At 41.3% G+C, this 22219-nt stretch overlaps 1 protein-coding gene across 10 annotated transcripts in view; it reads left to right on the forward strand.

The window, feature by feature from the left end:
- Positions 1-22219, forward strand: part of ITSN1 (intersectin 1) — a 252839-nt gene that overhangs the window by 93060 nt on the left and 137560 nt on the right. For 9 of the 10 annotated variants that reach the window (XM_065913505.1, XM_065913506.1, XM_065913500.1 and 6 more), the window contains 4 exons: positions 7826-8005; positions 9780-9876; positions 13186-13286; positions 19542-19605. In XM_065913505.1, the coding sequence (XP_065769577.1) occupies positions 7826-8005; positions 9780-9876; positions 13186-13286; positions 19542-19605 (442 nt within the window). The remainder of the gene's footprint in view (positions 1-7825; positions 8006-9779; positions 9877-13185; positions 13287-19541; positions 19606-22219) is intronic. The other variant, XM_065913504.1, reaches the window with a different exon arrangement.

Below are 22219 nucleotides of genomic sequence, written 5' to 3' on the forward strand. Positions count from 1 at the left end.
AACTTATTACTATTATCGGCATTTTCTAATTAGTATGAGACTTTGTCTGACCATGGGTTTTCTAGCCCTGTGGTCTGTCTTCACATGTAGCATATTCTTTGGTCACAACAGTAACCCTGAAAGTGTGCAACGGATTGTTGATCCTCTCACACAAAGGAGAGAACTGAGATGCCAAGAAGTTGAACATCTTAAAAAAAAAAAGAGTTGAACACCTAAGCATGTTCCAAGGGGCTGCCCTGGTGACTCAGACGATAAAGAGTCTGCCTGCAGTGTGGGAGACCCAGGTCCAGTCCCTGAGTTGGGAAGATTCTCTGGAGAAGGGAATGGCTACCCAATTCCGTATTCTTGCTTGGAGAATCCCATGGAGCCTGGAGGGTTATAGCCCATGGAATTGCAGAGTCACACAACTCACGAGTAACACTTTCTTTAATGTTTCTGAAAGGGAGACAGAGGCTCTTTAAACTCAGTTGTTCTCAAGGCCTTTGGTTTCATCTTTTCCTTCTCTCTTCCCACCTTCATTATCACCAGATCATCAGAGTGACACGGGGCTATATCACTCTCCCAAGGTTAATGCAGATGTTAATGCACCGTGGAATTTAGGCTGGCTAGAGGTTGAATAGTCATTTTGTTAAGAAGATGAAAATGGGGTGCAGTGATACTGTGATTTGCTTAAGGGTGCCTGGCCGTATTCCAGGACGTTCTGCGATGAGTATGCCTCGTACCTTCTCCCTTCAGTGTGTTTGCACACACCATCATTCTTCTTTGACTGTGGACTCAGCTGTTTCAGGGAGAGGTTGTTGTGATTGTTTCTGTTTTTTTGCCAGAGTCCACAGTTTTACTGGGTCAAACCAATCAATATATTTAAGCCCCGACTGTGTGTCCTAGTTGCTGGGAAGGGGGTGGTGAGTAAGACATCATGACTCCAGTTGCTACGGAACTTGTTCACAAGCTAGGGGGAGAAACAAATAGACAAACAGTTCTGTGAAACAGGGTGATACGACAGAGGCCCAGGGCTTCCAGGGGCGGGAGTGGTAAAGAACTCACCTGCATCCCATCCCTGAGTCAGGATCTGTTGGAGGAGGGTATGGCAACCCATTTCAGTATTCTTGCCTGGGGCATCCCATGAACAAGGGAGCCTGCAGGTTACAGTCCATAGGGTTGCAAAGAGTCAGAGCAAGTTAGCACACACGCACTCATGAGAGACACAGAGAGGACCAGGTGGTGGTTGTTCAGTTGCTCAGTTGTATCTGTTTGTGACTCCATGGACTGCAGCATCTCCCAGAGTCTGCTCAAACTCATGTCCAGTGAGTCGGTGATGCCCTCCAACCATCTCATCCTCTGTCATCTCTTTCTCCTCCTGCCTTCACTCTTTCCCAACATCAGAGTCTTTTCCAGTGAGTTGGCTTTTTGCATCAGTTGGCCAAAGTATTAGAGCTTCACCTTCAACATCAGTCCTTCCAATGAATACTCAGGTCTGATTTCCTTTACGATTGACTGGTTTGATCTCCTTGCAGTCCAAGGGATTCTCAAGGGTCTCCTCCAGCACCACAGTTTGAAGGCATCAGTTCTTCAGCACTCAGCCTTCTTTATGATCCAACTCTCACATCCATACGTGACTGCTGGAAAAACCATAGCTTTGACTGGATGGACCTTTGTAGGCATAGTAATGTCTCTGGTTTTTAATATGTTGTCTAGGTTTGTCATAGCTTTACTTCCAAGGAACAAGTGTCTTTTAATTTCATGGCTGCAATCTACAGTGATTTTGGAGTCCAAGAATATAAAGTCTGTCACTGTTTCCACTGTTTCCCCATCTATTTGCCATGAAGTGATGGGACCAGATGCCATGATCTTTGTTTTTTGAATGTTGAGTTTTAAAGCTGCTCTTTCTTTCTCCTCTTTTACCTTCATCAAAAGGCTTTTTAATTCCTCTTCGCTTTCTGCCATAAGGGTGCCTATGACAGATCTGCATCTGCATATCTGAGGTTATTGTTATTTCTCCTGAGACCAGGTGGTTAGGGAGAATTTACCCCGGCAATAACTTTTGAGCTGGCTTAGGTATGGGGGAACAGAACCCTCCCGGAAAAAACAACAGGTCCTAAGGCAAAGCCTGGTGTGTCAGAGGAACAGTAATGAGACACTTGCACCTGATGTCCTTAGGGCTTCAGGTCGGGGAGGTAAAGCAGGAGCCAGGTGGTTTGGGACCTAATAACCACTAAGCGAACTGCAAGTCGCTTAGTCACGTTCAGTTCTTTGCGGCCCCATGGACTGTAGCCCGCCAGGCTCCTCTGTCCATGGGGTTCTCCAGGCAAGAATACCGGAGTTGGTTGCCATTTCCTCCTCCAGGGGATCTGCCTGACACAGGGATCAAACCCAGGGCTCCCGCATTGCAGGCGGATTCTTTACCTCTGAAACCACTAAAGAGCTAGCATTTTTTCCTAAGTAAGTTCAGTTGAAAGCTTTTGAACAGGGTGTGAATGGTTGATAGGCATTTAGAAAAATATAATCTATGTTATCTGAAGACCTGTTTTGTTTTTTTTGTGTGGATTTTTTTTGTTGTTGTTGTTTTGTCATTTGTGTTATCTGAAGACTGGATTACAGGGGACAAGTGTAAAATCAGGGACATCAGTAAGGAGACTTTTTCCATAGGCAAGAGATTAATGGTAATTTAGATCTGGCCAGTGATAATCAATGTGGAAAATAGCTTAGCATTAGTTTCATCATATCCCGTATTGTGGAGGAAAAGTAAATCAGATTTTGACCATATTAGGTTTGAAGAATCTTGCTGATTTCCAAGTCGAGATGTTAGGGAGGCAGATAAATCTGTATGTCTGCAACGCAGGACGGATTCTCTGCGCTGGTGAGTTTGAGTACAGGTGGCATTGAAAACCCTGGGACTGGATACAGGATCTTAGAGAGAAAGTTGTGAGAGGATATGCAGTGGAGAAACTCATGCACGAATCCTCAGGAAAATGAAACTTAAGGACAGAGGTCCTACTGATCGGGCATTTACAGAAAACTGAAACTGATCTGTTGACTGATGAACCTCCACCAAGAGTCTCTCCCCTTCCTCAAGCCAGTGCACTTGCTTGGATTCTGATTGAGTTCCCCCGCCTTTCTGACCCTTACCCATAAATCCAGCTAACCCCAAACCCTCCAACGACTCACTTACAGCTTACTACAGTTGGTATGTCTAGAACTGCAATTCTTGGAACTTCCCTCGTGGTCCAGTGGTTTAGACTCAGCACTTCCAATGCAGGGGGCACAGGTTTGATCCCTGGTTGGGGAACTAAGATCCCACATGCCTCCCAACCAAGAGAGAAGAGAGGGGGGAAAAAAGACATCAGAATTGCAATTCTTCTGCTATTTCTGCATAAGCTCAGCTTCTGGTGATTCAATGTCCCTCTTTGTTTAGGTTGGCGGAGTGTAGCTAGAGTAGGCAGAACACCTAAGATCACACCTTGTTTCAAGGGGAGGGTCTCCATGTTTGAGTTGCTTCTGTGCTGTGCTTAGTCATTCAGTTGTGTCTTGACTCTTTGTGACCCCAGGGACTGTAGCCCACCAGGCTCCTTTGTCCATGGCAATTCTCCAGGCAAGAATACTGGAGTGGGTTGCCATGCCCTCCTCCAGGTGATCTTCCCAACCCAGGAATGGAACCCAAGTCTCTCACATTGCAGGCAGATTCCTTACCATCTGAACCACCAAGGAAACCCAAGAGTACTGGAGTGGGTAGCCTATCCCTTCTCCAGGGGATCTTCCTACCCAGTAATCTAACCGGGGTCCCCTTTATTGCAGGCGGATCATTTACTAGCTGAGCTACCAGAGAAGAGTTGCTTTTGAGGGACTGAGTAAGAATAGGACATGAGAGTGATTGGATTTGACATTTGATAAGATGGTTTGGGCCCGATCTTGGGCATTCCTAGTGACTCAGACAGTAAAGAATCTGCCTGCATTGCGGGAGACCTGGGTTCAATCCCTGGGTTGGGAAGATGCCCTGTAGAAAGGAATGGCAACCTGCTTCAGTATTCTTGCCTGGGAAATCCCATGGACAGAGGAACCTGACTGGCTACAGTCCCTGGGGTTGCAAAGAATCAGGCACTACTGAGTGACTTGCACTTTCACTTTTACTTCGATGAGCAGTTTCTTTGGAGTGGTAGAGACAGAAGCCTCCTGGAGGCCTGGGAAGGCAGAGAGTTTAACCGTGAGGGGGAGCCTGTCAGCTAAAGGATAGCGTGTTGATGGTTTGAAAGGCTCCCGTGTTTTTAGAGTCGAGGGGAAATCTCAGTGGTTGAGGAGAGAGTGGAAAATTTCATGAAATGAGAGTTAACACCATCAAGAAAGATGGCATCTAAAACCTAGCCTCTAGGGGATGTGTTTGTTTAGAGGTATATTAAAAAGCAGAGACATTACTTTGCCAACAAAGGTCCGTCTGGTCAAGGCTATGGTTTTTCCAGTGGTTATGTATGAATGTGAGAGTTGTACTGTGAAGAAAGCTGAGCACCGAAAAATTGATGCTTTTGAACTGTGGTGTTGCAGAAGACTCTTGAGAGTCCCTTGGGCTGCAAGGAGATCCAACCAGTCCATCCTAAAGGAGATCAGTCCCGGGTGTTCATTGGAAGGACTAATGCTGAAGCTGAAACTCCCATACTTTGACCACCTCATGCAAAGAGTTGACTCATTGGAAAAGACTCTGATGCTGGGAGGGGTTGGGGGCAGGAGGAGAAGGGGACAACAGAGGATGAGGTGGCTGGATGGCATCCCCGACTCGATGGGCATGGGTTTGGGTAGACTCCGGGAGTTGGTGATGGACAGGGAGGCCCGGCGTGCTGCGATTCATGGGGTTGCAAAGAGTTGGACACGACTGAGTGACTGAACTGAACTGAACTGATCCAGAAAATGCAATTCATTCAGAAGAGGCGGTCACTTGGTAAAAATCGTTGCAGGGACAGTTTAAAAGCTGAGTAGGTAACTGAAATGGACACATCATGGTGTTAAGAGAATAATGATGAGGGTTGTTCCTGGATTGGAAGACTTGCAGGATCTGGTCCCTATGGACTCTTCAAACTGACCGACAAGGCTGCCTTTGATGACTGAATCCCACACCAAGGAGGAATGACTGGGGGTGGAATAAAGATTAAACAGGGCAGGGACACAGAGACAGGAGGATGAGAAGGTCCAGACCTAAGTGGGGGAGGAGATCAAACCCGCCCAGGAAGCCAGGCTCATGCATCAAAAGGAGCAACAGGCAGTGTCAGGCAGGGTCAAATCCCACACACAGTTATTATTAGAAAAAAGAGGACGAAGGGACGAGCAACGCCCGCATGGACAATGACCACACACCAGTGACCTACTATTTCAAAACAAGCTGAGAGGCCCTTAAGAAAATGATGCAAGTCATGAACAACTGGCATAGATCAGAATTTTTTAAAACTCCAGAAATCAGGTGACTGCTCAGGAAAGAATAAGACATAAAAGAAAAAGTTGTTTCAGAAATGAAGAGTGAACCAGAGGCAGCACAGGAGAGACTGAAGAGAAACAGAAAGCAAAAAAAAAAAAAAAAGAGGATAATTCCGAGCATTAAAAGGAAATGACAAAAGAGACAGACAGAATTTGAGGACAAGTGCCAAATGATGCAGGTGAAGAGAATTGACTAACTAGTTAGTTGGGGCCTCTGAAGAAGAAAACCAGAGCAAGGGAAGGGAAATGAGAAAAGCTAGTTCAAGACAGCTTTTTTGACACAGCAGGTTTGAAACTAAATTTGAACAAATACAGCATGTGCCTAAGAATATTGACCTAGAGAGATCAAGACTAAGATCCATTCTAGTAAAGCAAAAAGTCACTTGGGCACAAGCAAAAAGAAAGCCACGGCTAACAAGAAAGAAAATTAGAGCATCCTCTGACTTTTCATCCTGCCAGAAGGAAATGGAGTGACATATTTAAGATTCTCAAGGAAGGAATCAGCCAAGAATTTGTATCCAGAAAAACCACACCAAACACTTTCTAACTCTGCGGACACTGACTTTATATGTTATAATTAAATTCAATTCTAATGCTCACTCTGGTCCTTAGCGTCAGATTCCATAGGCTTAAGGGCTCAGTCCCACAAGACTGCCCTCACTTTAGACTTGAGTCATAAGTACTGGGCCCTAGCACTGTCTGACTTGACTACAGAGTCCGTTGTTGTTCAGTTGCTCAGTCATGTCCGACTCTGCAACCCGTTGGACAGCAGCACGCCAGGCTTCCCTGTCCTTCACGATCTCCTGGAGTTTGCTCAAACTCATGTCCATTGGGTCGATGATGTCATCCAACCATCTCTTCCTCTATCACCCCCTTCTCCTGCCTTCAATCTTTCCCAGCATCAGGGTCTTTTTCAATGAGTCAGTTCTTTACATCAGGTGGCCAAAGTGTTGGAGCTTCAGCATCAGCATCAGTCCTTCCAATGAGTATTCAGGGTTGATATCCTCTAAGATTAACTCGAGTCAGAGGCTCCTGCAAACCCTTCTCCTGCTTTTTTAACTTCCTAGAATAGCTCACAAAACTTGGGGAAACTTGTATTTACCTTTGCTGGTTTTCTATAAAGGATATTATAAAGGATACAGATGAACAGGAAGATGGAGAGGTATGTAGGGCCATGTCCCAAAGGGTCCCGATTCTGTTGTCTAGGGCCTGGATGTGTCCACCAGCCTGGAAGTTTTCCAGACCTTGTTGTGTAGGAGTTGTGAGGCGAATGTGATAACCACTACAGTACAGAAATGAGGTCCATCATGTAGGAGTTGTCACGGGAGTGTCATAACAGAGGCTTCATTGATGAAATCATCAGCCTTTGATTAGCTCACTTTCCCCCGTCTGTTCTCCCCTGATGTCTCATCAAACACAAGATGACAGTCTTCCCACTCCAGAGATTCCAAGGATCTTCAGAGCTCTTGTGTCATGACCCAGGGACTAAGACCAAATATTTGGCAGAAGATGTTCCTATCAGTCAGGAAATTAAAAGGATTTTAGGAGTTCTGGCTTTCCTAATGACTCAGTGGTAAAGAATTTGCCTGCAATGTAGGAGATGCCAGTTCGACTCCTGGGTCGGGAAGATCCCCTGGAGAAGGACGTGGCAACCCACTCCAGTATTCTTTCCTGGAGAATCCCTGGACAGAGGAGCCTGGTGGGTTACAGTCCATGGTCGCAAAGAGTTGGACATAACTGAGTAACTTCACATGCACGTCAGAGCTCTGTCAAGAATAAGGACCCGGGGCAAAGGTCAGATCTATATTTCTTATAATGTCATAGTATCACAAGTTAGGATAGAAAAAAGAAAAAGAATAGAGACATTTAGTTTAGTTCTATCATTTCTTTTTTTTTTTTTTTTTTTGTTAGAATACTTTTATAAACAGAAACAATCTCATCAAATGTTTGATTCCTCAGAGGTTCAGTATGTAAAGGGAAGGTGGGTTAATTGTTTATTTTCTGCCTTTATTTACTAGTTTTCAAAATAAATTGATTTCCTGTGGTGACCAGTTAGGATTTTTTACAAAAAGTACTTCATTGTGAATTTATGAATTGATTTCTCTTTGGTGACTTTCAGTCCACTGTGGTTATTATTCTTTTTGGTGAACACTGGCCAGTAGATCTCTCTTCAAGCCAGGGTCTTGAGCCCTTTCCATCTGATCATTGACAATGTTTAATACTTTTCAAAAGGTTTAATCTGAATTCACATTTTAAATGGGAGTATATTACGACTGGAAAAGGGTTTCTTCTCCAGCATTCCTGGGTTAATTATTGTGGAATGCTGAAATGTGGTTCCATGTGAATTTTGTTGGGATTTTTCCCTTCATAGGTATGGGAGGTATCGCCAGCATGCCGCCGCTGACCGCTGTTGCTCCTGTGCCAATGGGTTCCATTCCCGTTGTCGGGATGTCTCCCCCACTAGTATCATCTGTTCCTGCAGCAGGGGTGCCCCCCCTGGCTAACGGGGCACCCCCGGTCATACAGCCTCTGCCTGCATTTGCTCATCCTGGTACGTGACCTGCTAAAGCCACAGGCTGAAGTTCTATATGTATTTTACTCATCATTCTTATTAAGTCTTCTGTTTTCACACTCAGATTATATTTACATAGTATTTTATTCCATAAGAAATCATCTTTTTTTTTTTTTTCATTTAATGTCTCAGTTTGGGGAAGAGCCAGTCTAGAGAGAGGGCGTGAAGTTACGCACCCTTGGCGGCCGCTGTGCACAAAGGTGAACTCAGCAGCCGACACCAACAGTGTGATTTCCTCTCAGGGGCTTGATGAGAGCAGCTCAAGTTTGAACAGCCTTTGAGCACTTTTTAGTTCCATGTATCACTTACTGCTTTTCTTCAGCTGCCATGAACTGCTAATAAACAAGCCAATCCCTTAGGAGTAGAATTATGTGGGAGGTAAAAAAGAACATTGACTTTTTTTTTTCTTTGAAGAGGTGTAGTGAATCAGGCATAGAGGGAGAAGGAAACCTAATGAATGACTATATTAAGGTTATAGTGTTCCATGCTTGCTTACTGGAACAAAGGATTACAAAGTGTCTGGCTTAGCTAATTTCATTTTGAGACTTTATTCAAAGTCTTTCTTCCCTTTAAAGAAAAGGTGGCTTAGTGGTAAAGAGTCCACCTGCCTATAGGAGACTCAAGTTTGACCCCTGGGTCGGGAAGATCCCCTGTAGGAGGAAATGGCAACCCACTGCAGTGTTCTTACCTGGAAAATCCCACAGACAGAGGAACCTGTTGGTCTACAGGTCATGGACTCGCAAAAGAGTTGGACATGACTTAGCAACTAAACAGTGACAATAGAGAAAAGCATACAATGTAGATGTAGATAGCCTTAGTCTAACAAATCTGAGTGGATTCATATCAATATGTAAATTTTTTTCTTGTTTTATCTTTTAAGTACTTAGATAAGTCTGAATACAGTCAGTCATGATTGACAGTGTGGGTTTGAGCCTAATATGTGAATCTACCTACGCTCCTAGATTTACTACATCTGTCAAGATGTGTCTCTTTGTTATAGTCATAGAATCTAAATGGACCTTTTAAGATGTTCTTGTTACAGGTAGCTTGTCTTTCTTAAGTGACCATGACTGTAGGTGAGATGGCAGTTGAAAAAGTGCTTGCGATTATTTTTCCAGTGGTAGCAGTGAATCCACGCCTTGTGTCTTGTTTTCTTTTGTGTCAAATGGCGACTGTTGCAAGACTATAGGCAAGGTTGGGGGAAATGTTGGTTAAGGTTCAGAGTTTTTCTCCTGGCACGTAGCCTGAATGAGACTCAAAAGCTGGCCCTCCTTGGCATCACGTGTCATCTGGCCGACACAGGTCTGTGACTTCTTGGCTCTGACATCTGGAACTGATAGTTCAGCTGCTTCAGTGCAGTTAAGAATATGCCAGCTATCTATTTAAGCTATTGCTTCTTCAACTGTAGGAACAGATACTATAAAATGTGATACTGAATGTTTAATGAAGAGCCCAACTTTGTGGATGTAAACATAACTACCTAGTAAGGCGGTTTTATGAAGGAACAAGTGAAACATTTTTGGCTAGAGGGCAGGAAGCAAGGAGGGAATGAGTGTTTTTAAGTCTAGAATGGTCAGAAGGGAGGAATAATTTCTGCCTTAGAAATTATTTGATGACTCAAAAAATTTTGATGACTATGCATTTTAATTTTTATAAAAGAGAAACTTATTTTTGTAGAATTAAAATTATTCAACATTTATTTATCTATTTATTTTTATTTATTTAGTTTTTCGAAATTTATTTGTTTTTACAGCTGCCACATTGCCAAAGAGTTCTTCCTTCAGCAGATCTGGCCCAGGCTCGCAGCTGAACACGAAGCTGCAGAAGGCACAGTCGTTCGACGTGGCCAGGTGAGTCTGCTTGTGTTCAGACGGTGGTTTGGTTGAAGCTGTTGTCTGATTGACTCATAAATTCAAAAATGAATTAGCTATGTGTTCTTTACTTATCTTCTTTTACTTCGTAGCATGCTAATATTTATCTTAATTCTGGATAATGTTCTAGATTTTATTAAATATTTATTGTAGCAATGACAGAATCAGAAACACTACTTTTCCTTAAAAAATTTAGCTTTTTTTTCTTTTTTCAAGAGGATGATAATATGTAGTAGTCCATGGTTAGCTATTTTGTGTCAGTCATTTGAAAATTTCTATATCAGGGCTCCCTTCGTGTCCAGTGGTTAAGAATCGAAAGGGATAGTGGTTCAATCCCACAGGCCTCGGGTCAGCTAAGCCCGTGTGACACAGCTACTGAAGCACCACACTGTAAAATAAAAAAGTTTATGAATAAAATATTTTATATGACACTTAGAGTCAAAACTGGCTCTAAGTTTATCTCAGATAATCTTATGAAGCCTGTGTGGATTGTTAGTAAAACTTCAGGTCAGTTTTTATGAAATGAGTTATTCAGGTTAGTGAAGAGCTCTTATTAATGGGATTTGTGACTCGATTTTAGTAAAGCTTACTTGACCTGCTGCCTTGTATTCTGGCCAGTCTTGGTTCCCATTATCTTTTAGATTTTTATTTTACCCATCTTTTCCCCTTGCATAATGCTGCACTAAAGTGAAAAATTAAGTCTCTTGATAAGCTGTCTCAAAACTTTTCAAATGAGAAGATGTAGATGAACATGATTGCATCTTTTCTTGTTTCAATCCTCTTTACGAATCTTTCCTAAGTGAATCAAGTCATGTTTCCTCTTTAAAGAGAAGAGCTTGTTGAATATAACTCAAAAATTCATTACCTTTTAAAAATTAATATAAAGAAAATCCATAAGCTGCAAAGCACTGTGTCAAATGCTTTATGCACAGTAACCCTTTTAATGCTCACCATCTTCTCCAGAAGATGACTATGATTTTCTCTGTGTTATGGATGAGGAGGCTCTGAGAGTAAGTGACTTGCTCAAGGTAACTCATAAGTGATATGGCCATGAGCTGAACTGAGGTCTTTGTGATTTTAAGGCAAGTGTTCTTAAAATTTGCTCTAGTAATGTGGGTTAATTGTTGAATACAGGTTGTAAGGCGTCAGATAAGGAGTCTGGGGAAGCTAACACTCAGAAACCCCAAACTCCCAACAAGGGAGTATTTTTAAAGGCCAGGTGAAGGAAGGGAGTCACAGAGTGTTTGATCAGCTTCTGCACACCTCTCTAATTGATGGTAAGGTACCAGGGCAATACCACAGAGGTTGATGCCGAAGCTGAAGCTCAGATATTTTGGCCACATAATGTGAAGAGCCACACATTGGAAAAGACCCTGATGCTGGGAAAGGTTGAGGGCAAAAGGAGACGGGAGTGGCAGAGGATGAGGTTGTTGGATAGCATCACTGACTCAACAGACATGAATCTGAGCAAACTTGGGGAGCTAGTGAAGGACAGGGGAACGACGTGCCTGCAGTCCATGGGGTCGCAAAGAGTCAGACACCACTTAGCGACTGAATAGCAACAACAGCAACAGGGGTTGATGTTACTAATCCTTAGCTTCCAGCTTCCCTTTGGTGGAGTTTTAGCATCTGTAAAACAAGTCAGGAATGTGCCTCAGACCCTGTTATCTAGGTACTTCAGGGAGCAACCATTTGCTGTTTAAATTGTTACCAGGTCTGGCCCAACTGCGACTTTTGTCACTACATGTTCACATCCTTTCAGTCATTAATTCTTGAGCCAGACTTTGTAACTCAAGTGAGGCCTGGGAGACCACAGCTTTTCTACAAACAAGAGACAGGCAGAGGGAAAAAAGAGAGAGCGAGGCAGAGAACATGAGGGGAGAGGTCTGTCCGAGGAAGACTCTACAGCGTCCTGCCTGGCTATAAAAACAGTTTTGGGTTTTTCTGTTTTTTTTTTTTTTTTTTTTTTTTAATAGTTGCCCTTCAGTATCTTAAGTTTCTAGAAAGTTTGTGTGATGTGGCATCTAACTTTTTGGATAATGCCTTTTTAGGCCTGTTTACATTCTCAGGAATTAGGCAGAAAACTATGATTTGATAAGCGTTGTCTTGGGTACTTTGTGTTTTATATCCTACATTCCTGGGGTGGAGGGGAGAGATATCAGCTTCTTGACAAATTGGGAAGAGTTGGAATCTGCAAAATATTAGTTTAAAATGAGAGGTTTGTTGCAGAAATAGGCATAGCAGAATAGACCTTGGTAAATGATTTTACTGAGAAATACATAAAACTTGAAACGGTAAATTTTTATAAGTACTTTTCAAGTGTTTGGGAGCAGTTTCTGTGCTTTAAGCAGTGTACATAGTAAGAATAAGGACACAGATAAAGTACATAAATGAGGATTAAAAGTTCACTTTAACATGTGAGAAATAGACTTTTTTTTTTTAATGAAAGGACATTGCACATGGAGTATTAGTTGTAATCTGTCCTGGAAGTGGAATGCCATTTTTTTTTTACTGTCAGCTCAATCATCGTGTTTAAATTGCCTGATATAAACAGCGAGCTCTTAACAAACGGTGGGTACAACCAGTGTGATACTGTGTGGGAACTGATCTAAGGAACTGATCACCAGGGAGATCTACACCCGAGCTGGCTGCTGGTAAGGGGTTTCCTGAGGTCAGGGGCGCTACACATTGGCAAGAAAGACCAGCCCTGGGTCTCAGTCAGAAGCAGAACTCCTTCCCTTCCTTTCTGCACTGCCGAGAAGTGTTCTTTTCTCTCTCAGAAACTCCACGTGTGGGCATGTAAATTCTCAGAATGAAATAACTTCCCTTCATTAAGAAATCCATCTTGTATTTTGGTGTAAGATTGTTAAACATTTAAAAAAAATGAATATCTTTAAAGGCAGTTGCCTTTCTTTGCTGTCCACATGGCTTTTTAAACCAAAAGAAGACTGGATGTTACTGTGATCACCTCAGTTCCGAGGAGATTTTCCATCCTTTCCTAGAACCTTTAAATTAGTTTGATTGTGTGTATAACTTGAACCAGCCACTTGGTCTGTCCTGTTTACTCAAAATAATGGGAAGCTCAAAATAATGAGCTTATCTTTATCTGTATGCAGAGAAAGGGTTGTAACCTTAAGAAATGAAAAAGTCATGATGGAAAATTTTGAAATAGTGATTAGAAAGGGAATAAAATGTTAAAGCTAGTTTTCTAGAAAGTTCTTAGTTTTTAAAGAACTGGAATGTGCAGTCCTTGCTGTTCACCCTTTTTTCCTGTCTTTCCTCCCACAGCGTCCCTCCTGCAGCTGAGTGGGCTGTTCCTCAGTCATCCAGGCTGAAATATAGACAGCTCTTCAACAGTCACGACAAAACCATGAGTGGACACCTAACAGGTATTTACACATAAGAATTAATTTAGTGAAATATGGTCTCCGTTCTAAATGTAAATTGTTTCTAGATATTGGGCCAGAGATTTTCCAGACTTTGCTTTATTTACTTGTATTTCTTTCTAAACAGTGTTTTCATTGTTCCTTTAATCTCATCGACTGATTGATAAGTTCTCATCAACTGATAAGGCCATAGTTACTTCATTCTCCACTGCCTCAGGCTTTTGCTTCTTGGTAAACAGAACCTAGACCAAGGATCCCCTAGCACCCCAAATGCTACTAGTGTGCCAGTCAAAGCAGTAGTGGAGGAACACTGCTATAAACAAAACCTGGCTCACCTTCTGAAGTCCAGCTTCGTAGGTCAGCTAGAAACTGTCTGCTCAAAGAATCAGCGATGACTGCAGGGGCAGGGTGAAAGGGGAATGATTGGGGAGTTTAGAACCTGGCCTTGCCACTTACCAGCTGGAGGTCAGTTTACCTACTTGGATCTTATTTCTTCATGTATAAAAAGTCAGAGTTAAGTTACATGGTCTCTGTGAATTTAAAAAAAGATTCTGTTGTCTACATCAGAAAGACTCAAAGGATTTTATGATGCTATCCAGAAATTTTTCTAATAAGGGGTGGTTGTTGTTGTTTAGTCGCTCAGTCATGTCCAGCTCTTTGTGACCCCATGGACTGCAGCACTCCAGGCTTCCCCGTCCTTTACTATCTCATGGAGTCTGCTCAGACTAATCTTCATGAGTCGGTGATGCCATCCAACCATCTCATCCTCTGTCGCCCCCTTCTTCTGCCCATAATCTTTCCTAGCATCAGGGTCTTTTCCAGTGAGTCGGCTCTTTGCATCAGGTGGCCAAAGTATTGGAGCTTCAGCTTCAGCATCACTCCTTCCAGTGAATTCAGAGTTGGTTTCTTGTAGAATTGTCTGGTTTTATCTCCTTGCTCTCCAGTGGACTCTCAAGAGTCTTCTGCAGCACCACAATTTGAAAGCATCAATTCTTCGGCACTCAGCTTTCTTCATGGTCCAACTCTTACATCTACACATGAGTACTAGAGAAACCACAGCTTGGACTATATGGACCTTTGTCGACAAAGTGATGTCTTTGCTTTTTAATACACAGTCTAAGTTTGTCATAGTTTTTCTTCTAAGGTGCAAGTGTCTTTTAATTTCATGACTGCAGTTATTATCCACAGTGATTTTGAAACCCAAGAAAATAAAATCTGTCACTGTAGTCATTGTTTCCTCACCTATTTGCCTTGAAGTGATGGGACCAGATGCTATGATCTTAGTTTTTTCAGTGTTGAGTTTTAAGCCAGCTTTTTCACTCTCCTCTTTGACCTTCATCAAGAGACTCTTGAGTTCCTCTTCACTTTCTGTCCTAAGGGTGGTGTCGTCTGCATCAGTCAGTTAGTTCAGTCGCTCAGTCGTGTCCGACTCTTTGCAACCCCATGGAGTGCAGCATGCCAGGCCTCCCTGTCCATCACCAACTCCCAGAGTTTACCCAAAGTCATGTCCGTTGAGTCAGTGATGCCATCCAACCATCTCATCCTCTGTCATCCCCTTCTCCTCCTGCCTTCATCTTTCCCAGCATCAGGGTCTTTTCCAATGAGTCAACTCTTCACATCAGGTGGCCAAAGTATTGCAGTTTCAGCTTCAGCATCAGTCTTTCCAATGAACACCCAGGACTGATCTCCTTTAACATGGACTGGTTGGATCTCCTTGCAGTCCAAGGAACTCTCAGGAGTCTTCTCCAACACCACAGTTTAAAAGCATCTATTCTTCTACACTCAGCTTTCTTTATAGTCCAACTCTCACATCCGTACATGACTATTGGAAAAACCATAACCTTGACTAGCTGGACCTTTATTGACAAAATAATGTCTCTGCTTTTTAATATGCTGTCTAGGTTGGTCATAACTTTCCTTCCAAGGAGTGTCTTTTAATTTCATGGCTGCAGTCACCTTCATCATTTTTGGAGCCTCAAAAAATAAACTCTGACACTGTTTCCACTGTTTCCCCTTCTATTTGCCATGAAGTGATGAGACCAGATGCCATGATCTTAGTTTTCTGAATGTTGAACCTTAAGCCAACTTTTTCACTCTCCTCTTTCACTTTCATCAAGAGGCTCTTTAGTTCCTCTTTGCTTTCTGCCATAAGGGTGATGTCATCTGCATATCTGAGGTTATTAATATTTCTCCCGGCAATTTGATTTCAGCTTGTGCTTCCTCCAGCCCAGCGTTTCTCATGATGTATTCTTGCCTTGAGAACCTCATGAACACAGTCATCTGCATATCTGAGGTTATTAATAGTTCTCCCCACAATCTTGATTCCAGCTTGTGCTTCATCTATCCTAGCATTTTGCATGATGTACTCTGCATAGAAGTTAGATAAGCAGGGTGACAATAATAAGGGGTTAAACACATAAAGCCGATTAGAAAGTTATAAAGAAATGCATAATTTTAATAAAGGAAAATAGATACCTCCAATACAAACATTAAATATAAAAGGGGGAAAAATGTAACTGCTCTTTAACAAATATGAAAGGAGGGGAATATGGGTTAATTTTTCTGGGGTGGAGAAGCACTTATATTTACAATCAAGACATTTTAAATTTCTTATTTTAACTTGGTTTTTTTTTGCTATTATTTAAAATTGCAATTTTTACTTCCAAAAGAAAAATTCATTCTTGTTTAAAAAATGTCAGGATTGGGTGAGACCTTGAAGAATTCTGGTCTAATCATGAACCCTGTCCCAGTGAAAAAATCTCAGCAGTCATTTCAAATAAGCGTATATTTGTACCTGAAACAGTGAATTTATAAATACACACACAGTCTCTGTCTGCCTCGCTCACTCTGCTACAAGAGCAGCTCTCATGGTACGGATTTTCATATTTCTTCAGCGCCCAATATTCAGTGGTATCATTTTAGGTACTGTTTAACCAGATTTTACCACAGTGTGTCATACAGACCCAGACCTGCATAGTCTGTGAATCTGAAAACATTTCTTCACAGCATTGTTGGTGTTTCCTGGGAGTTACTTAAAATAGTAATCAGGTGCAACATTGATGCCCAGATTCTCTCTGCTTGTAGGATGTGTATTTTATGATGGAAGTATCGTATCAGGTAAAAGGTGTATGACAGAGGCACTTCAGTATTTAGAATTTTTAATATCTGAGACAGAAAGTACAATTGAAATATACTGGGTGAGCAGATTTTTGCTCCTGTTTATCTGTGTGAAAGTGAAAAACCAAAAGCGTTAATTGCTCAGTTGTGCTCAGCTCTTTATAACCCCAGGGACTACCTACTTTTGGAAAGCATTTGAGGTGGGAATTTCATTTTCAAACCAGATCTTTGTATAGTCATGAAAAATAATTTGTTACAGTAAATTTTTAAATAGGAATAAATCAAAGAAATGTAGTTGGTTTTCCCTTTGTGAGGAGTCACATGTAGAGTGTGTTTTAAGCTAAATAAGACTGTACATGGAAGCAGAGCAGGTTTGTTGAGATGGATGACGTACACGGATTATTGTCATGATAACATCACCCCCCAAAGCAGTTACTCAGTTCAGCTTAAGAACTGAGTAAGAGTAAGAAGAATATCAAGAAAGTAGAAAAGAGTTCTCAGAATGGAAAGAGGCACAAGTGAAATATTTAGCAGTAGCACAGTTCACCCCACTGATTCAGTTCAGTTCAGTCGCTCAGTCATGTCCAACTCTTTGCGACCCCATGGACTACAGCATGCCAGGCTTCCCTGTCCATCACCAACTCCTGGAGCTTACTCAAACTCATGTCCATTGAGTCAGTGATGATTCCCAGTTGATTTATCTGATATACCTCCTTAGGTGGGTATCCCCCTGTTCCTTCCCAACTTGATGTATATACTATTGCATGTTCTTAAAAGAGACACTCTTATAAAAAACTAAGAGTTCTTTAATCAAAGTGATATAAGTAGCTCTAGAATTCTAGGCTTCCCTTGTGGCTCAGATGTTAAAGAGTCTGCCTGCAATGCAGGAGACCTGGGTTTGATCCCTGGGTTGGGAAGATCGCCTGGAGGAGAGCATGGCAATCCACTCCAGTTTTCTTGCCTGGAGAGTCCCATGGACAGAGAAGCCTGGTGGGCTACAGTCCATGGGTTTGCATAGAGTTGGACACGACTGAGTGACTAACACACCTAGAATTATGGAACTGCTATTCTTGGTAGTCCTTTTCTCAAAGAGGTATTTTATTATCTCCTTGCATTCTGAAACAGTGACTGTGTTATTTGGTTATTCATATGCTAATCTCAGAAGCTAAAAAGTCTCAGTCATCCTTTGAACTAAACCTTTGACTTCATTCATTCATCTTGTCCTTTACATTCCTGCTTCCCTGCTCAGTCATGGATACCCACTGTAGGCTTTGTGAACTTGAGATTTTGTTTATATCCTTAATATTTTCTTATAAGCCAGTACTCTTTTCATGAATATAAACTTCCACAGGAGGTTGCTCTGTTATGCTAAGATACTGTCTTCACTGTTGCTGATCTAGTTTAATGTTTCTTAACCTGTCCTTAAGACTTAACAGAGTCCCATATTAGAATTGCAAGAGACAGTAGGGATCCACAGACTTTTTCTGTAAAGAGCAAAATACTAAATATTTTAGGCTTGCAGTTATACACTGTTGTAACTATTCAGCTTTGCCATTGCAGTATGAAAGCTGCCATAATACATTTAAATGAATGGGCATGGCTATGTTTCAGTGAAACTTTATTTACAAAAACAGCTGGAGGACTGGAGAATGCTTACTGACTGTGGTTTGCCAATCCCTGTTCTAGATCATTTCCCTCATTTCAGAGATGAAAGAACTTCCTTTTAGAGAGGGAAAGTGATTTTGTTAATGTCACATGTCATTAGAGAGTGGAAGAGTCAAGAGTGGAATCCATATCTCCTGATATCCAGGTCCAGGGCTAGTTTTTTAAGTTTATTGTTGCGTTTTTTATAAAGTAAATGAAGTATGAACTTTCTTTTTTATAGTTCTGTAGTGGGCACAGTGTTGTTACAAGTAGAAATGAAAGCTTTCACTAAACTTTTACTGATTTCTACTTTAATATTGCCAGTATTCTAAATGCAGTGAAAGAGAGAGTTAGTCGCTTAGTCATGTCTGACTCTTTGCAACCCCATGGACTGTAGCCCGCCAGGCTCCTCTGTCCATGGCATTCTGCAGGCAAGAATACTGGAGTGGGTAGCCATTCCCTTCTCTAGGGGATCTTCCTGACCCAGGAATCGAACCCCAGTCTCCTGCACTGGAGGCACCGTTTCAGCCACCAGGGGAGCCCTCAAATTCAGTGTTATAGACTAAATAAAATGATCGGTGAACTTTCCTCATTCCAGTATACCAAAGACCAAGCAAAATATTATACATGGTAGTCTTCCCAGCATAATTGCTACCACTTTGCATTCCTTGATCTATTATCTGTCATCCTTGGCCCACCCCTTGGACATTAGTGAAGGACATGAGACATTTGTCTCTCTCTTCTTAACACTAGTTTATTTAAACATTCAAAATCTTCTGTTGTAGCCTTCCTGGTATCTAAAGCTAGTTTCATGCCAGAAATGAAGATATATATACAAGTATTTTAAGAAATGAGAGCTAATTTTGAGAGGAAAGTTGAAATTCCAGAAATTCTTCTTTATCACAAACCTAGGAAATGGCTGTGATATTGGCCATTTATGCAACCATGAGCAAATTTTTTATTTTTTTAAGTCTGTATAATGAAATGGGTAGAAGTTTTCTCTAAGATCCCTTCCTCTTCTGAGATTCTCTGAATTTGATAGTTTGATATCTGAATTTGAATTTGATATCTGAATTTGAGATAGTCTAAGTTTGATAGTCATCATGATGGAGGTGGCAGGGGGTGGCAGATGATATTGCATTTAGAGAGGATACATTTCAGCTTTGTGAGTAAAAACCTGATACAAATAGAGATGGTCACCTGGACCAAAGGGCAGGTTAAATATTGAAACTCAAATTTTTTACAAACTCATCCCTCATTAAACATTTATTTAACAAAAATTTATTGGCTGTGTGCCAGGTGCTATGCTTTGTGTTTTTTCCCTTTTTCACTGGGACTTAATTTCCTTATTGAAAAGCCCATTGGGTAATAGCAAATATTGTTTAAACCACTGTGATTGCATGAGATTGCATAGTACCTATGTGCAGAACACTGATCTTCCTAGACAGTGAAGATTTGCTGATTCATCTTTATTTTTTTTCCCTGGCTTTCATTTAGGTCCCCAAGCAAGAACTATTCTTATGCAATCAAGTTTACCACAGGCTCAGCTGGCTTCAATATGGTAAGGAATGAAAAGTTCCTTGGTTTATATAAAGTGGAAGTTTTATTTTTTAAATAGATAGGGCCTCATGAGTCTTTAGATTGACACTGTTATTTATAAGGGGGATATATGCTTAATTTTTTTTTATAAGGGGGAGTATGCTTAATTTTTCAGTGAGTTTTAACTCACTGATTCAGTAGTTAAAATGATTCAAAGTTGTCCCTTTTACTTTCCCCCTTTTGAGTTTTAAAAATACAGAAGCAGAGAGATTAATATAATGAATTCTTAAGAAATCATAACACAGCCTAAATAAATGTCCCCTCGTGGCTACTCCTGCTTCTCCCCTCCTCCTTTCAATTATTTTAAGCCAAATCTCAGTCATTATATCATTTCCATCTGCAAATATTTCAGCCTGTATCTTCAAAAGACATAGGAATTTTTTTTTTTTTGCCAAATGGTAAAACACTTTATTTTTTTTTTATTTTTTTATTTTTTATTTTTCAGTGGGTTTTGTCATACATTGATGTGAATCAGCCATAGAGTTACACGAATTCCCCATCCCGGTCTCCCATCCCACCTCCCTCTCCACCCGATTCCTCTGGATCTTCCCAGCCCAACAGGCCCGAGCACTTGACTCATGCCTCCCACCTGGGCTGGTGGTCTGTTTCACCACAGATAATATACATGCTGTTCTTTCGAAACATCCCACCCTCACCTTCTCCCACAGAGTTCAAAAGTCTGTTCTGTACTTCTGCGTCTCTTCTTCTGCCCTGCATATAGGGCCATTGTTACCATCTTTCTAAATTCCGTATATATGTGTTAGTATACTGTAATGTTCTTTATCTTTCTGGCTTACCTCACTCTGTATAATGGGCTCCAGTTTCATCCATCTCATTAGAACTGATTCAAATGAATTCTTTTTAACGGCTGAGTAATATTCCATGGCGTATATGTACCACAGCTTCCTTATCCATTCATCTGCTGTGGGCATCTAGGTTGCTTCCATGTCCTGGCTATTATAAACAGTGCTGCGATGAACATTGGGGTGCACGTGTCTCTTTCAGATCTGGTTTCCTCAGTGTGTATGCCCAGAAGTGGGATTGCTGGGTCATATGGTAGTTCTATTTCCAGTTTTTTAAGAAATCTCCACACTGTTTTCCATAGTGGCTGTACTAGTTTGCATTCCCACCAATAGTGTAAGAGGGTTCCCTTTTCTCCACACCCTCTCCAGCATTTATTGCTTGTAGACTTTTGGATAGCAGCCATCCTGACTGGCGTGTAATGGTACCTCATTGTGGTTTTGATTTGCATTTCTCTGATAATGAGTGATGTGGAGCATCTTTTCATGTGTTTGTTAGCCATCTGTATGTCTTCTTTGGAGAAATGTCTGTTTAGTTCTTTGGCCCATTTTTTGATTGGGTCATTTATTTTTCTGGAATTGAGCTTCAGGAGTTGCTTTTATATTTTTGAGATTAATCCTTTGTCTGTTTGCTCATTTGCTATTATTTTCTCCCAATCTGAGGGCTGTCTTTTCACCTTACTTATAGTTTCCTTTGTTGTGCAAAAACTTTTAAGTTTCATTAGGTCCCATTTGTTTATTTTTGCTTTTATTTCCAATATTCTGGGAGGTGGGTCATAGAAGATCTTGCTGTGATTTATGTCAGAGAGTGTTTTGCCTATGTTCTCCTCTAGGAGTTTTATAGTTTCTGGTCTTACATTTAGATCTTTAATCCATTTTGAGTTTATTTTTGTGTATGGTGTTAGAAAGTGTTCTAGTTTCATTCTTTTACAAGTGGCTGACCAGTTTTCCCAGCACCACTTGTTAAAGAGATTGCAAAAGACATAGGAATTTTTTCCTACATGACCATAATACTAAAAGTCCACTTAAAACTGTTAATAGGAATTCTTATCATTAAGTTAATCAGATGGTGTTTAAATTCCTTAGATTGTCTCATAATTTTTTATAGCTGATTTGTTCAAATCAGGACTAAAATAAATCTATATTTTGTAACAGATGGTTGATACACCTTTTAAGTCTCCTTTAACCTATAAATTTCCCCTGGTCTTATTCTCCCCTTCCCCTTACCCACCCCCACCAAAAAACACCCAGATCATTTGTCCTATGCTTTCTTGCAGCCCACCTTTAGCTGATTGCACCCTTGTGGTGCTAATTCATTCTTGTATTTCCTGTAGATTGGAAATTAGATCTAAGGTAGAGTTTTTCCACCTCAGTGCTGGTGACATTTTTGGCGTGATAACTCTTTGCTGGTTAAGTAGTGTCTCTGGCCTCTGCCAACTCCAGTAGTATGATTCCCCACCCCCCACATGTGACACATCAGAAGTGTCTCCAGACACTGACAGATGTTCTTTGCAGTACCAAATCAATCAGTGTTTGAGAACCACTGATTCAGATCTGAGGAGAACCACTTGTCAGATTCAAATTTGATTTTTGTGGGGTTTTTTTGCAAAGTGCATCAGAGATGATACTAAGTACTTTTATCAGGAGGCACACAAGTGTCTCTCTGTCTATTTTGTAATTAATTTTTTTTTTCAGCTGTGCCACATGGCTTACAAGAGCTTAGTTCTCCAACCAGGGATCAAACTTGTACCCCCTGCAATGGAAAAGCAGAGTCCT

The sequence above is a fragment of the Muntiacus reevesi genome, chromosome 21 (assembly GCF_963930625.1).
Source record: "Muntiacus reevesi chromosome 21, mMunRee1.1, whole genome shotgun sequence".
NCBI lineage: Eukaryota > Metazoa > Chordata > Mammalia > Artiodactyla > Cervidae > Muntiacus > Muntiacus reevesi.